Below are 18,096 nucleotides of genomic sequence, written 5' to 3'. Positions count from 1 at the left end.
ATAGAGAAGGAATTTGATTTCTTTATCATTAAGGGTGAGTCCAGGTGCTGCAGATTGTTCCAACACTGTCGCCAATTCATTGAAATAAATGTTGAACAGAGTTGGACTCAAGCTGCAGCCCTGCCTCACTCCCCGCCCCTGGGAGAAGAATTCTGTTCTTTTGTGTCCAATTTTGACTCTGCATTTGTTTCCGGTGTACATTGATTTGATTATATCATAGACTTTACCCCCTACACCACTTTGGAGACGTGTGTAGAACAAACCATTGTGCCAAATTGAATCAAAGGCCTTCTTGAAATGTATAAACCAGGCAAATATTTTGTTTTTATTTTTGTCGATGTGTTTTTCTATTAGTGTGTGTAGGGTGTAAATATGATCTCATAAAAAACACATTTTCAACGTACAAAAATGCCAAGTTACTCACACATACAAGACATACACTGTCTATAACTCATTCAATCAAACTGTGGCTGTTGTGGTTATTTCTGTGGGGAACCCTGAAAAGTGCCAAACTGTCGGTGCTGTATAGGTATGGGGCATGCCGCCCCGCCAAGGCGTAACTTGGCGGGATGGCATACCTGCCATCCCAATCCCAATCAGTTGTACGGTGTTTAGGAAGAAATCCAATTTGACTTTTACTCAAAACATTGTACTCAATAAGGAAGTCTAAAAGTCGTGTGTTTATTATGCTACATAGAACCTTCCCCAGATTACTGTTCACACAAATGCCTCTGTAGTTATTGGGGTCTACTTTGTCTTCACTATATAGCGGTAATTAATCCTTGATTCCAAATGTCAGGGAAAAGGCCCACGCTCAGATCCAAAATGAATAGCTTTAAAATTGCCTTTTGTAATTTTTGATTGCTGTATTTTAGCATTTCATTTAAAATGTCATCTAGCCCGCTGGCTTTTCCAGATTGAAGAACGTGAAGTTTGTTAATCAATTCCTGCTCAGTGATTGGGGTGTCCAATGGATTCTGATTGTTTTTAATGCTTAATTTGAGTTTGTTTAATTTTTTGCAGATCTCTTTTTGTTCTAAATTATTTTGATGTGATATACTTTTATATAAGTTTTCAAAATTATATATGTTATATGCCCATATGTTACCATTTTGGATGGCCAATTCCTCTTGTTTTGTTTGGTTTAATTTTTTCCAGTTTTCCCAAAATCTGTTAGAATTGATGGACTTCTTGATTACTGTCAGTTGTGCCCTTTTGTGTTGCTCTTTTTTTGGTTCTGAGGGTATGCTTATAGTGTTTTAGTTTCTCAAGTTTTTTTCTTATTTCTTTGCAGTCTTTGTCAAACCATGGTTCAACTTTGATCTGTTTTGGGGAATTGGATTTTTTCTTTAAATTTTATATCAAAGCTGCCTTTTCAAATATGTGACAGGTGCTGGTGTTTTGGTCCGCAAGTAGGGCAAGGTCATTTTTCAGTTTTTTACAGATTACGAACGTGCAGATTATAAGCTTTCAAATGATGTGTCATACATTGAAATCTGAAAATAGTTGAAGAAGTTATGCTTATTTGAATGTTGGTACTCCTAAAATCAAGTAGCAGAGAAAATCCCCTTGAAAGATCTTGAACTTTTCACACTTCTCACAGGGAGATAATGGGTGGGAACAATAGCTAGTTAACTCCACCCCGACCACTCCCCCACTAGAGTACCTGCAAATCCTTGCCCATTTAGGGGTTACCCTATTTAAAGCTTTATAACTCCAGATGTGAACACCACAGAGACTAGAAAAATGTCTTAAATGAAGCAATACATTTGTACCATTTATAATACTAGCTTAGATTACTTTATATTCATAATATTGTAAGAAATAAAGTGCCACAAATGCAATGGTCAAGGCAAAAAATCTAAAATGAATTTGCTCCTTTTTTAGTTTGCAATGAAATACTGGGAGATTGCGGGTTAAAGTATACATGTCCTGGATCAAAAACTTCTTGACCACAAGTTCATAAAATCTAAGGGTGGATATGTAGAACTACTAAAGATCTATGAAGCAAAAACTAAGCAGTGTACCCAGCATCTCCAAATCTACCCACAATGTCTAAATTATTAACACTGGTCTAAAATAGCTAAGGGTCCAGAAACAAATCCAAAATCTCTCCAAAAAGGAATATAATGCTTTTTGTCCATTGTAAAGCATATGAGCCCCTTATGAAGGTTTAAGATGAAACATAGATATAATTTAAACATAATACAAACATATAGTCACACAATGCTGCACAGTACCTACATGTGTAATAATTAACTCTTGTATGTAGCCTATTTATATACTCTGTACACTCCTATGTTTTCTTGTATGGGAATGGGACGATATAAAAACATTTTTCAGCCGTCCACCACGTTTTGGCAATGTTTCAACACTCTCCTCATCACTGTTGTATGCGTCACAAAAACCATTACACTACTAACTAACGCTTACATTACAGTGTGAAATATCCACATTACATAATACCACTAACCTATTTAAAGACACTCAATTTCTAAAATAACGTAATAACCGAAATATTTTGAGCAGTAATACTTACATAGCAATGATGAAATCTTATCTATGTTCAGTAGATGGAGACAGAGAAAGTAGCCTAAATCAATGACAGTTATATCCGCTTCTGTTTTGCTCCAGAAAACGATGTCAGATAGGTCTATCAGCAAACATATGGCTTAGCTATGCCCAGAAGTCCTCAATAATAATGGTATTTTCCAAGGAATTACGAAAAATCGTTGACAACGTTTCGTTAGGTGCAACGTCTTTTAATGCTACCATATAGAGCGAATGCCACAGATCAGCACATTCCGCTGGGCCTGGAAATGGCTGATCTCACTTTGGAGGTTGGGGAACGTGTCCTCCTTGTAATAAGGAGAGTCGGACGGTGGGACATAGATTGCACATAAGTACAGGTCATTCTTTGTGAATATTTTTTGTTTATTTCAAACCAAATATGTGATTCAATTTTTTTAATTTCTGTGATGTAGTTTTTGAGCTCCGATTTAAACCAAATTAGTATACCACCAGAATCTCTTCCGCAGTTGGTTGGGGCTTTTTTAATTGATGGGACAATTGTTTCTTGGTATCCTGAGGGACAGTGAGTATCTACATCGGCTCTACACCAAGATTCCTGAAGGATGATCATGTCAATATTTTTAACATTTTCTTGGAATTCCAGGGTTGAACTTTTTACGCCAAAAACTTCAGGCCCTGGATGTTCCACATGCAGACAGGAAATGATTTTATCATTTTTGGCACTAAATGATCTTGTTTGTTTTAAATAAGACAAACAGTGTTGGAATATATAAAATTACAAAGATGATAATACAATTATACTAATATTACTATTTTGACATATTACAACATGAGTAGTTTAACATTTAGAAAGTAAACTGCTACATTAAATATTTAGCACGTCTATATCACTGTTAGCTAGCATTTCTCCTTTGTCAAGATAGTCCATCTCCTGCACAGGTGTGGCATATCAAGATGCTGATTAAAAGCCATGATCACTACACAGGTGTTTCTTATGATGGGGTCAATAAAAGGCCACCCTAAAATGTTGAGTTTTTTGTTGTTCAACACCATGTCACAGATGCCTCAATAGTTAGGAGATCATGCAATTGGCATGCTGACTGCTGGAACGTCCTGTAGAGCTGTTGCCAGAGTAATGGGCCTCAGGGAAGCTCATCTGCCTGCTCGACATCCTCACCGGGGTCTTGATTTGTCTGCAGTTCAGTGTCACAATCGACTTGAGTGGGCAAGAGCTCACCTTCGATGGCCACTGGCACGCTGGAGAATGGTCGTCTTCACTGATGAATCTCAGTTTCAGCTGTACAGGGCAGATGGCAGGCGGGTGGGTGAGCGGTTTGCTGATGTCAATGTTGTGAACGGAGTAACCCGTGGTGGTGTGGTGTTGGTATGGGCAGGCACATCCTATGGGCAGAGAACTCAAGTGCATTTTATCCATGGCAATTTGAATGCACAGAGATATCGAGATGAGATCCTGAGGCCCATTGCTGTGCCATTCATCCACCGCCATCACCTCATGTTTCATCATGACAATGGACGGCCCCATGTTGCAAGGATCTGTACACAATTCCTCGAAGATGAAAATGTTCCAGTTCTTCCATGGCCTGCATACTCACCAGACATGTCACCCATTGAGCATGTTTGGGATGCTCTGGACCGACGCATACGACAGCGTGTTCCAGTTCCCACCAATATCCAACAACTTCATACAGCTATTGAAGAGTGGGACAATATTCCACAGGCTACAATCAACAATTTGATCGATTCAATGCAAAGGATGTGTTGCGTTGCATGAGGTAAATGGTAGTCACACAGATACTGATCGTTATTCTGTTCATTTAATGGTATCTTCTTTTTTGGGGAATCTGTGACTAACAAATGCATATCTGTATCCCCAATCACATGAAATCAATAGATAAGTGCTTAATTAATCCATTTCAGTTGCCTGATTTATGTTTATTACCTTTGAACTCAATAAAATCTTCAAAATTGATAAGTGTTGCATTTACATTTTTGTTCAGTGCATATGGTTACTGTTTGCCATTTACCTCTGCTAGATCACATTTAACAATGTAAGTGTTCAGTTTTTGTGAAAAAGGTGTGATTTATTAAAATCCTCTGTAATGTAGTCATGGGGGCATAAATTATGTCTATCTGAGAAAAAATGAAATGAAACAAGGTTTTTATGCAGCCATGTGACAGCAATGCACAGTAACAGTCAACACAGAGCTCACAGACCACAAAGCACACTAGCACACTCAACACAGAGCTCACAGACCAGAAAACCCAATAATACACTCAATACAGACCACAGAGCACACTAACACACTCAACACAGAGCTCAAAGACCATAAAACCCAGTAATACATTCAATACAGACCATAGAGCACACTAACACACTCCACACAGAGCTCACAGACTGGAAAACACAGTAACATACTCAGCAATGACTTTGCACACCACAAAGCATAGCAACACATTCAACACTCGGCTTGCAGTATTTGGAAGTCTCCCTGGTGGATACTTACCTTGAAGTAGAGAGCCAAACTGTCTTGTACGAAGCCCCCAGGGACTAAGTCCACAGACAAGCAGTTATACGACTCCGTTCTACACACCTTCTCCCCACAGCCTTGGAGAGGGGACCGCAGACACACAGAATTGAATGCTAACAGGCACGGGTGGGGATGGAGACAGTTCCAGTTAAGGAGTGAAATCCAACTGTTCAGTTTAGCCAAGCACATGGGAGAGACCGCACATGGGCGGCTCACCTGAGGCATGTTCTGGTGGTCAGGAGGTCAAATTCAAAATTTGCCTCGATGTAACAGGTGTAGGGGTGCAGCCCCTCCCTTGTCCTCAGGGAAACCCCCTCCTCTTTAAGCTGGGACAGGGGAACACTGAGGAACTCATGAGCATCCTGCAGTGAGACAGAGAAAACCCATGAGAGAAGGAGAGGGTGTTAGGCTTTAACAGTGACCTGGTCCTAGCCTTTGGAGACCCTTGCCTTTTGGATTCATGATCAATTATTTTCTATGCTACATCATACACCACATCTCCTCAATCTTGATTTGCTACTTAAAGCACAATGCTCTCAATCTCCCTTTAACATAAAAATTTGATTCAATCGATCTGTCAAAGAAGGCAGCTACTTTATTGACATGCATGTAGAAAACATCTTATTCATGCCAAAGTTTATAAAGGTTACGGAAAATGCGTTGCCTGTATTTTAAAAAAAAATCTTGCCTGCGGGAAGAAATATCTGAAGAACACTGGGGTGTGTGTATGTGCATTTGTGTGTGTGAGTGCGTGTCTCTCACCTGCTGCTCATTCCCACAGAAGTCGCTGAAGTTTGTCGTGATGGTCTGTTTTAAGGTCTTCAGCAGGCTGATCTTTTGCCTTCTGCTGTGACCGGCCCTTGCTGAGTGGAGATCCACAAGGCACCTGCAGGGGGCGAGAAAGGCAGCAGGTAGTCAGAAAGTTGCTACTTGATTTTAGGGTAATTATGGCTGGAAAGAAACCCAGCCAGCATACACACTGGGCTAGGAACCCATAAATTTAATCTATGAGGAAAATATTTCATACTGCAGTTGTTGCAATATCTTTATTTAACAGAAAAAGAACATATGAGTAAAACATTTCATATAGGGATACAAAAGCAGTTTTCAGCTGTCATTCACAAGCTTTTCAATAAAGATAGTTAAAATGTAATTTCATGCGAATTCTTGGACTGAGTACATTTTTAATAGTAGATAAACAGACTTACATAAAATCCACAATTCCTGTTCCACCATTAATCCATAACCAATAGAAAAACACTGACATGAAAGTGCCATCCTTAACAGCAGTGATATCTGCAGATCAGTAATGATAGATACCTACATACTTCAGTAAAGTGGTCATATTTGACCTCCAGCAGCCTTCCTCTCCCCTGATGTCCTGGGTGAAGATTCTGAGACTGAAGGGACTCTGGAGAGTCGCGTTCATGTAACGTGTTCCTGATGTTTCGGAACCTGTGGCAGAGACACAAACACATTCCTACTCTGTTACTGTGTGGAAGCCAGATAATAGGTCATTCATAGCCGGTACATGGGCTTGTTTCTACATCTTCAATACATGAACTGACAGAGTTTTCCAAAGAAAGACTGGGTCTCAGAGACAGGGGTTGGGAAGATGAAGAAATTATACAATAAAATGATGTAGGATGGAAGAGTATGAAAATCAAGCAGTCTAGATAGCGCACCAATTCTAATCTACATACCTTACTCCATCTGTTTTTACCTACTCCTAAAACAATATAATAAATATAATAGAATTCTAATCAACAATAATTTCTGGAGAACATTTAAGATTAAATATAAGCACACTAGAGAAAGGGAGTGCAAAAGATGCCCCAGTGAGAACAACTGATTTGTTTTTCTTCGGTGCCTGTCAGTAGGATGCAGCGCATTCATCCCATTGTGCAGCTTGAATAAACTGATTGTGATTCTTACCCGAGAACAGTGTGATCGATCGTAATCCTCTGGGTCTCCTTCTGGATGCTGTGTTCCTCCAGGAACTTCCTACAGCTTTGGAATTGCAGCCTATGAAACTGAAATGAGTAAAGGATAAACATGCTCAATTTTGTTTTTGGAAATTGAGTGCTCGGGCAGCAGACATAAGTGCCAAAATGAAATCAAACGAAATGAAGTGGAAAACACTACCTTTGTTGTTTTGTGCAGTCAATAGACAGAGCAGGCTTTTCTACACAGCCAATAGGAAGAGCTGGTTGCTCTGCATGGTCGATGTTCTGGACCGATGTCCCTCTCTGCACGGTCGATGTTACTGCTCTGCGCAGTGAAGAGTCAGGACTGGCTCTTCTGAGCAGTGGACTGTCTTTGTCCCCTTCCTTCCTTTCTTCAAAGACCATTTTTTCTTCTTTTTCTTCTTTTGTTCTTCTTCCTGGTCAGTATGACCAACAGACAGGGACGGCGGCTTTGTGCAGTCAATATCAAGAGCTGCTGCACAGTCAATTGGAACAGCAGGTCGTTCTGCGCAGTCGATGTTCTGGGCCGATGTCTGCACTGCACAGTCGATGTTCTGGGCCGATGTCTGCACTGCACGGTCGATGATCTAGGCCGATGTTAGCCCTGCGCAGTCGAGGGTCAGGACTGACTCTTCTGAGCAGTGAAGTGTTAGGGATACTGACTTTTCCTTTGTCCCCTTCTTTCCTTTCTTCAACGACCATTTCTTCTTTTTCTTCTTTAGTTCTTCTTTCTGCTCATTATGATCATCAGTCAGGGACGACGGCTCTGGGCAGTCAATGGTAAGAGCTGGGGCTGCACAGGCAATGTCAACAGGAGGTTGTTCCACACAGTCGATGGCAACAGCTCTGTGCAATTCTGCTGTGCAGGCAATGAACCGAGCTGGCTCCTCTGTGCAGTCGATGGTAGGAGTTGGCTCCTCTGTGCAGTCGATGGTAGGAGTTAGCAATTTCATACAATCAGTAGTAAGATCTTTCTCAGCGCAGTCAGGTTTAGATGTTGGCCGCTCTGCAGAGTCAATGGTAGGAAGTCAGTCTTTCATACAGTCAGTAGTAAGATCTTTCTCAGCGCAGCTGATGGTAGGAGTTCGCTCCTCAGCGCAGTCGATGGTGAGAGTTAGCTCCTTGGCGCAGTCGATGGTAGGAGTTAGCTCCTCAGCGCAGTTGATAGTTGGAGGTCGCTCCTCTGCACAGTCGATGGTAGGCGTTGGCTGCCCAGTGCAGTCAATGGTATGCGTTGGCTGCTCGGCCCAGTCGATGGTAGGCGTTGGCTGCGCAGTGCAGTCAATGGTAGGAGTCAGCTCCTTGACGTAGTCGATGTTAGGAGTTAGCTCCTCTGCATAGTTGATGGTAGAAGTTAGCTCCTCAGTGCTGTTAATGGTAGGCGTTGGCTGCTCGGCGCAGTCGATGGTAGGCGTTAGCTCCTTTGCACAGTCAATGGTGGGAGCAAGCTCCTCAGCGCAGTTTTTAGTTGGAGGTTGCTCCTCTGTGCAGTCGATGGTAGGAGTTAGCTCCTCAGCGCAGTCGATGGTAGAAGTTAGCTGCTCGGCGCAGTCAATAGTGCGAGCTAGGTCCTCTGCGCAGTCGATGGTAGGATTTAGCTGCTTAGCGCAGTCGATGGTAGGAGCTAGCTCATCTGCGCAGTCCATGGTAGGAGTTAGCTCCACGGCGCAGTCGATGGTGGGAGCAAGCTCCTCAGCGCAGTCCTTAGTTGGAGGGTGCTCCTCTGCGCAGTCGATGGTAGGATTTAGCTGCTTGGCGCAGTCGATGGTAGGAGTTAGCTCCTCTGCGCAGTCGATGGTGGGGGTTAGCTCCTCGGTGCAGTCGATAGTATGCGTTGGCTGCTCGGCGCAGTTGATAGTAGGTATTAGCTCCTTAGCACAGTTGATTGTGGAAGGTTGCTCCTCAACGCAGTCAATAATGTGAGCTAGCTCCTCTGCACAGTCGATGGTAGAAGTTAGCTTCTCTTCGCAGTTGATGGTAGGAGTTAGCTCCTCGGCGCAGTCAATAGTGCGAGCTAGCTCCTCTGCACAGGGGAGAGTAGGAGTTCGCTCCTCAATGCAGTCAATAGTGCGAGCTAGCTCATTTGTGCAGTCAATGGTAGGAGTTAGCTCTTCAGCGCAGTTGATGATGGGTGTCAGCTCTTCAGCGCAGTTGTTGGTAGGTGTTGGCTGCTCGACGCAGTTGATGGTGGGCGTTGGCTGCTCGACGCAGTCAATGGTAATATCTGCCTCTTTCATCCATTCAATGGTCAGAGCTTGCTCTACGCAGTTGACGGTAATATCAGACCCCTCCACGGAGTCGGCGGTAAGAGTTTTCTCTGTGCCGTTGATGTTAAGAACTGGCACCTCTGCGTAGTCAATGTTAACAGCTCGCTCCTCTGCGCAGCCGATGACAGGAGTGGGTACCTTTGTGTAGTCAATGGTAAGAGTTGGCTTTTTCACACAGTCCAATGGTAAGATCTTGCTCAGTGCAGTCGATGTTAGGAGTTAGCTCCTCTGCACGGTCGATGGTAAGAAGTGCCACTTTTGTGCATCCGATATTAAGAGTTGGCTCAGCACAGCTGACGGTACCTGCTGGCTCGTCTGTGCAGTTGATAGAAAGAGATGTCTCCCCTGCACAGGTAATAGTCAGAGCTGGCTCTTTCACGCAGGCGACAGTAGCAGCTGTTTCCACAGCGCAGGCAATAGTGAGAGCTGTCTCGTTAGCGCAGTCAATGACAATAGATGTTTCTTCCGTGCAGACAATAATAACAGCCGGCCCCTCCCCACAGCCGATGGTAACCACTGTCTTCTCGGGGCAGTTGTTATTTAGGACCAGCTGGTCTGCAGATGCTGACTGTGCCTTTCTTCCTTTCCTCCCTTTTTTACATTTCTTCTTAGTCTTCTTCTTCTTCTCATCATCCTTAACCTGGGCCAACGTGTTTTAAAAATTATTAATCATATGGATACCTGATGGTATGGTACATTGTTCTTGTCATTTGAATAAAGAATATTGTTTTAATGCCAGTTTAAACCTCAGTTCATCAATTATGTAAGATCATATTTTATAATGAATTTCACTCCATGATTATAGGTTATTGACTTCTGTTTATGTCAAACTATATCCTAAATAATTCTACGATAAAACGTAACTAACAAAATACTCTAAATTGAAAAATGCTATTTAGAGAAAATATCTTTGCATTTGATTACTTTTTAAAATAGTTACTCCATTATATATTATATTAATCCCAGGTCTGTTTTGTGCAAGAATTGACTTGTGAAATGAAACCAATTGATACAAAAAGGCGATAACATCGACAATTAAATATGAAGATTAAGTACTTACCGGACAACAACATAAAAATGAATACTTGAAGCTCATTTTGTTAATTGTTTGCAGTGTTTCGTCTTTTTCAGTCAGCTGAAGTAATAGTGATCAATGATGAATTGGTTGCAAATTTCCAGCGTACATGTACGTCTGTGACATCATTGTGAAGATAAAAGAGAGAATTTACAGTGATTCTTGTTTCACTGTGACGTCGGTTATTTTTGCATTGTGTAGCCTAGAAATGTTCGATACCTTAGGTAACTAGTGTGTAAACAAACAAGTTTCGTTAATAAACTTAGTTACCGAATTACTACTAGCTTGTACGTTTCGACCCCATAGGTGCTATGACCAGCATTTTATTGTAACCAAATAAAATTGTGTTCAAACTCAAATTTACATTTGAAGGACATTGTTCTTGACATCTCGACAGCATTAAAGCAGCCTACACGCTCGCGACATATTTAATACCGTTAAATGCGCGCCTGCATGGTTCGAATTCACGGGAGCTCGGGAGCTACTGGCCTCCTTACTGGTCGGGGCATCCCTACAGAAATCCAAGGCGGATCTACTTCTGTGGGTCACTGTGCCGCATGTCATCGACGGCAGTGGGTAATTTTCAGCCTCCGACTCTGCACTGCAGCGAATTTACTACATCCAGCCTCCGAGTAAGAAAGAAGTATTAACAAAACACATAAAACCGAACATAAACATATACAACTGGATAGACTGAAGGGGATTTATTGATCCGTACGAATTTGGTTGTTATGAAGAGATATTGTTACTTAGCGACAGTTCCTAAATATGGTGTTAAAAACTAATTCCGGAATCCGGCTGTTTAGAAACAATAATAACACGTTGCGTTCTAAAAGGTCATTCATTTAAAAGGGAAGAGGTGACGCAGAGTGAATCAAATACAGGCTACGTTTAAACTATGGTGCTTCCAATCAGTTGATTTGCGAAACTTAGAACGGCTGGCAACGATTTGAGTTGGAGTTTGACCAAGCAAAGTACCATAGGTGATTTGTGACATTTCGATAAAACGCAAATGGTACTTGACGCTTAGTCTGGGGTCACGGGTTTTCCAAAACCGGAGATATATAGCCTTTTAATGAAACGTGAATCAGTATACACAACGGAGACTGTAAAATCCTTAATACATCAGTCTAATAGTTTTCTGCTAATAGTGTTATTATTAGGGGTCCAAGCAGCGAAGCTGGTGGAACCCTATTGTATCTGTTAGGATTATTAGGGGTCCAAGCAGCGAAGCTGGTGGAACCCTATTGTATCTGTTAGGATTATTAGGGGTCCAAGCAGCGAAGCTGGTGGAACCCTATTGTATCTGTTAGGATTATTATTCTTATTTTTCTCCGCTAAAAGTGTCTGAGGCTCAGCAACCATAAGTCCTGGAGCAACCAAATTTGGCAGGTGGGTTCCTATGGCCCCCCACTACTCAGGCACTAAAAACCACGTACGTCGGCCAGATGGTGGCGCTATAACAAAGGGTTTTGCGTAAAAGGCCATAACTCCCACACCATAAGTCAGATCAACACAAAACTTCATCGACCTATGCATCTGAACGTGCTCTACAACTTTGCCATTGGCCCCACCTATGTCCGCCATATTGTTTGCCCGCCATTTAGACTTTTTAGTTGGGGCGTGGCAGTTTTCTCAGCTAAAATGTCTGAGGCTCAGCAGCCATAAGTTGTAGACCAACCAACTTTGGTAGGTGGGTTCCTATGGCCCCCCACTACTCAGGCACTAAAAATCACCTATGTCGGCCAGATGGTGGCGCTATGACAAAGGATCATAGTTTAAAAGGTCATAACTCCCACACCGTAAGTCAGATCAACACAAAACTTCATCGACTGATGCATCTGAATGTGCTCTACAACTTTCCTATTGGGAGCACCTATGTCCGCCATATGGTTTGCACACCATTTGGACTTTTTCAGTAGGTGGGGTGCGGAAAAGCTGGAGCTCCAAATCCAAACGATTACGACATCGAGTAAACTTCTTTACGGCAAGCGACAACCATGGCGACGCTAGTTTTTATCAGTGAAAGCACGGTCTGACACTGCCACCTAGCGTGCATGCTAGGATAGGCGACCAAAAGTTTTTCAGTAAAAGCTTTCTGAGAGGATGAATAATTACTTTTCTTTGGCATGGATCCATTTGAAGACAGTATCGGGTGAGTTCGTTTAGTCTTTGAATCTGTCATTATGCTGAGAAATAGTTAAACCATTTTATTGATAGGTTCTGAGTTTCTGTGCACACGCGCGAAAACACGCTGGTATAATAAAACAATGACGGTAATACATACATAGTCCGCTTCGTTCCGTTGCTACCATAACATAACAGACTATCTTGTGTCTACAGCTGCAGTTTCTCGCTGCAATTTCTAACATTGAATATTCACAACTGACGCAGTTTATACTGTACTCTGCCAATGTCTACATAAATAATACGCTACGGTAAAGCTTTGAGAGAATGAATCATTACTTTTCTTTGACATGGATCCATTTGAAGACAATAACAGGTGAGTTCGTTTACTCTTTAAATCCGTCATTATGCTGAGAAACAGCTAAACCATTTTATTTATGGGTTCTGAGTTTCTGTGCAAACGCGCGAAAACACGCTGGTATAATGAAATAATAACGGTAGCCTAATACATATATAGTCCGCTTCGTTCCGTTGCTACCATCACATAACGACCTAGAGTTGCAGTTTCTCGCTGCAATTACTAATATTGAATATAAACAAAAGACGCAATTTATGCTGTAGTCTGCCAATGTCAAAATAAATAATACGGTCAATTTGAAGACAATATCGAGTGAGTTCGTTTAGTCTTTAAATCCGTCATTATGCTGAGAGAAATCGTATTCTCAATTTAATCTCTAAATTGACTGTAAGCTTAGGGTTGTAACTAGGTAGTTGTTTCGTAGGTGACTTAGTTTTAACTCGTCTTAACTATTGCTTGAATTTTTTCATAGACTGCGTTGTTGCTGTTCTTGTCTGTGTTAGTGTTAATCAGTGTAACCTACAGGGTTTAAATTGAACAATGCGGTTGTTCCCTGCACTTAGAACGGTAGGCTACTGCCCTCTAGGGTTTTCGACACACTTGTTCCTGGTTATGGTTATACATTTTGTTGTACATCGCTCTGGATAAGAGCGTCTGCCAAATGCCTGTAATGTAATGCAATATTCCGTAGCAACAAGATGAACCCGACATTAGCCCTAAAATATGCCAATACAGCAGTGAAAACGCTGCTAACTGAATGACGAAATAAGCGAGACTAACTTTTTTTAAAAAAATTACCACGTCATTCTACAGTCAATATCTGGGACTACACATTGAATAAATATACAATCATACCATTGGTTTTACGCGTAGAGATGTCCCTTTTGCGAATGAGTGGCCATATATTGTCTTGGATAATCCGTTTGTGAAATGTCGGATTTTTTCAAAAATAGCTGTGCGTAATACCACACCTGTTGCGTACGGCGTTGTCGTTCTTCTTAGTCCAATTTGGCTTGATTGACAATTCATGTATTCAGTAGGTGAGATTATAAGCTTTCTAACGATGTATAACATGTCTGACTTTGCTTTTGGAATAGCGTTTTATAGGTCAACGCAACTAAAACGTTTCTTATTTGCCAATGTCTAAATAAATAAAACGGTAGTCTACTTCGCGCGGACCACGCAATTCGCGAGTTGATATAAGGTCTTTTTTCCGTTTTTTCTCAATGTCGTAGTTATTATTTGAAATGTGCATTCATGTGTTATTATTCTATCTGTCTCTGTGGCGCTCTGAAATGTGCATTCTCTGCTAAACTGAGCAATGGATTGGAATATGTGTCTGACGTAGTGTTGCACAGTATACCAAAACTTCAGCACTTTCTCGGCACTTAAAAAAAAAGAAAAGAAAAAAAATTAACGGTTCGGTATTAGAATATTCCGACGTTCGGTAGTTTTGAGTCAAATATAAAAGCCAGGGAAAATTGTCTCCCGCATTACTGATTTAGAGGATGAAAAGTGTAGTTTGTCAGAATCTTCGCTAGAAGGCAGTAGCAACTAAGGTTGGCAAGTGAGGTGACTTGTGCTTGTGCACTCAGCTCTTTGATTCAGCGCAAGCTTTGACTCAGTTCACTTCAGTAGCAATAGGTGTTCCAATTTGGAAATATTTTATTATAGATAGATGCTGTATTGTTATTACAATATGCTGTTTTTAAATCTATTTAAAGGTGAAAGACCTGTTTTAAAGATTATTTACTTTACAACTGTTCAATTTCAGAAATATATTTAACATATTTCTCCATTGTTCAGTGTTGTAACACTATAGGCCTCTGCATATTCATATGTTGCAGAGGCTTCAACTTAAAGGTTGTTCATGAACCAGGTTGTTCATAAACCATGAATTTGTTTTTCTAATTATTATTCTATTCTATCATGACAACACTAGTGTGGCGCTTTTTTTAGTTGCGGCAGGGAAGCGCTGCAGCTGTACATACACGCTCGGCCATCTAAGTGTTACGCCATGCCATCTAAATGTTACGACATAGTCAAGGCCTTGACGTGAAGCTGTCAGGACACATCCATGGCGACGCAACTAAGTCATCAGCCAGCGTCTCAGCACAAAATTGGCCACAAGTCATCAATTTTTTATACGATCATCACAATATTCAGTACATATGTTGGGTGAAGGCGTATGACCATGAGGACACAGCCATTTTAAAATCGCTCCATAGGGGGCGCGATGCTGCCAATGCTTGGACCCCTCCCAACGCCGCTTGCGGCTTTAATTATTCTTATTTTTTTCCGCTAAAAGTGTCTGAGGCTCAGCAACCATAAGTCCTGGAGCAACCAAATTTGGCAGGTGGGTTCCTATGGCCCCCCACTACTCAGGCACAAAAAACCACGTACGTCGGCCAGATGGTGGCGCTATAACAAAGGGTTTTGCGTAAAAGGCCATAACTCCCACACCATAAGTCAGATCAACACAAAACTTCATCGACATATGCATCTGAACGTGCTCTACAACTTTGCCATTGGCCCCACTTTTGTCCGCCATATTGTTTGCCTGCCATTTAGACTTTTTAGTTGAGGCGTGGCAGTTTTCTCCGCAAAAATGTCTGAGGCTCAGCAACCATAAGTTGTAGACCAACCAAATTTGGTAGGTGGGTTCCTATGGCACCCCACTAACCAGGCACTAAAAATCACCTATGTCGGCCAGATGGTGGCGCTATAACAAAGGATCATAGTTTAAAAGGCCATAACTCCCACACCGTAAGTCAGATCAACACAAAACTTCATCGACTGATGCATCTGAATGTGCTCTACAACTTTCCTATTGGGAGCACCTATGTCCGCCATATGGTTTGCACACCATTTGGACTTTTTCATTAGGTGGGGTGCGGAAAAGCTGGAGCTCCAAATCCAAACGATTACGACATCGAGTAAACTTCTTTACGGCAAGCGACAACCATGGCGACGCTAGTTTTTATCAGTGAAAGCACGGTCTGACACTGCCACCTAGCGTGCATGCTAAGATCGGCTACCCAAAGTTTCTTAGTAAAAGCTTTCTGAGAGGATGAATAATTACTTTTCTTTGGCATGGATCCATTTGAAGACAGTATCGGGTGAGTTCGTTAAGTCTTTAAATCTGTCATTATGCTGAGAAAAAGCTAAACAATTTTATTGGTATGTTTTGAGTTTCTGTGCAAACGCGCGAAAACATGCTGGAATAATAAAACAATGACGGTAATACATATATAGTCCGCTTCGTTCCGTTGCTACCATAACATAACGACATACAGCTGCAGTTTCTCGCTGCATTTAATAATATTGAATATAAACAAAATACGCAATTTATGCTGTAAATCATATCCTCAATTTAATCTCTAAATCGACTGTAAGGTCAGGGTTGTAACTAGGTAGTTGTTTCGTAGGTGACTTAACTCTTCTTAACTATTGCCGTAGGGTCTAGTTTATATCAGTGAGGGGACGGTCAGACGGGAAGCATTGGAAGACAGTGCCGGGTGAGTTCGTTTAATTTTTAAATCAGTCATTATGCTGAGAAATAGCTAAACCATTTTATTGATAGGTTCTGAGTTTCTGTGTAAACGCGCGAAAACACGCTGGTATAATGAAACAATGACGGTAGTCCAATACATATATAGTCCGCTTCGTTCCGTTGCTACCATAACATAACGAACTACAGCTGCAGTTTCTCGCTGCAATTACTCATATTGAATATAAACAAAAGACGCAATTTATGCTGTAGTCTTCCAATGTCTAAATAAATAATACGGTCCATTTGAAGACAATATCGGGTGAGTTCGTTTAGTCTTTAAATCCGTCATTATGCTGAGAGAAATCGTATTCTCAATTTAATTTTTAAATTGACTGTAAGCTTAGTGTTGTAACTAGGTAGTTGTTCCGTAGGTGACTTAGTCTTAACTCGTCTTAACTATTGCTTGAATGTTCTCATAGACTGCGTTGTTGCTGTTCTTGTTTGTGTTAGCGTTAATCAGTTTAAACTACAGGGTCCAAGGTGAACTATGCGGTTGTTCCCTGCACTTGGAACGGTATTTCTCTCTATGGTTTTCGGCACGCTTATTCCTGGTTATGGTTACACACTTTGTTGTACGTCGCTCTGGATAAGAGCGTCTGCCAAATGCCTGTAATGTAGGCTAATGTAATATTCTGTAGCAACAAGATAAACCCGGCGTTAGCCCTGAAATATGCCAATACAGCAGTGAAAACGCTGCTCACTGAATAACGAAATAAACGAGACAAAGTTTTTTTTTTTAATTATGCCATGTCATTCTACATTCAATATCTGGGACTAAACTTTGAATAATTATACAATCTTACCACTGGTTTCACGCGTAGAGATGTCCCTATTGCGACTGAGTGGTCATATATTGTCTTGGACAATCCGTTTGTGATTCCTTTTGCTTCTCATCTGTCAATAAATAAATAAAACGGTCGGCTGCTCTGCGCGTAGGTCGCGACTTGATAACTCGTCTTTTGTTTCGTTTATTGTGTCGTTTTTTCTCAATGTCGTATTTATTATTTGAAATGTGTATTTATGTGTTATTATTCTATCTGTCTCTGAGGCGCTCTGAAATGTGCATTCTCTGCTAAACTGAGCAATGGATTGGTATATGTGTCTGACGTAGTGTTGCACGGTATACCAAAACTTCAGCACTTTTTAGGTAATTTAAAAAAAAACAAAAAAAAAACGGTTTCGTATTTGAATTTTCCGACGGTAGTTCTGCGTCAAATGTAAAAGCCAGGGAAATGTGTCTCCCGCATTACTGATTTAGAGGATGAAAAGTGTAGTTTGTCAGAATCTTCGCTAGATGGCAGTAGCAACTAAGGTTGCCAAGTGAGGTGACCTGCGCTTGTGCATTCACTTCCTGGATACAGGGCAAGCTTTGACTCAGTTCACTTCAGTAGCAATAGGTGTTCCAATTTGGAAATATTTTATTATAGATAGATGCTTTATTGTTATTAAAATATTCTGTTTTTAAATCTATTTAAAGGTGAAAGACCTGTTTTAAAGAGTATTTACTTTACAACTGTTTAATTTTTGAAATATATTTAACATATTTTTCTATTGTTCAGTGTTGTAACACTATAGGCCTATGCATATTAATATGTTGAAGAGACTTCAACTTACAGGTTGTTAATGAACCAGGTTGTTAATAAACCATGAATTAGAAAATGAGGTCAA

At 41.1% G+C, this 18,096-nt stretch overlaps 1 protein-coding gene across 1 annotated transcript; it reads right to left on the bottom strand.

Annotated features, from left to right (window-relative positions):
- Window positions 1-5,292: 5,292 nt before the first annotated feature.
- LOC118215122 (ubiquitin carboxyl-terminal hydrolase 29-like) lies at window positions 5,293-6,474 on the bottom strand. The gene is made up of 3 exons (XM_035395569.1): window positions 6,406-6,474; window positions 5,844-5,967; window positions 5,293-5,443 (listed from the first exon to the last, which is right to left on the bottom strand). Coding segments are annotated over exons 1-3 (276 nt in total). The 5' UTR covers window positions 6,408-6,474; the 3' UTR covers window position 5,293.
- Between the last annotated feature and the right edge of the window lie 11,622 nt (window positions 6,475-18,096).

Source organism: Anguilla anguilla, chromosome 16, assembly GCF_013347855.1.
Source record: "Anguilla anguilla isolate fAngAng1 chromosome 16, fAngAng1.pri, whole genome shotgun sequence".
In the NCBI taxonomy this organism is placed as follows: domain Eukaryota; kingdom Metazoa; phylum Chordata; class Actinopteri; order Anguilliformes; family Anguillidae; genus Anguilla; species Anguilla anguilla.
This window is presented reverse-complemented; position numbering and strand designations above follow the sequence as displayed.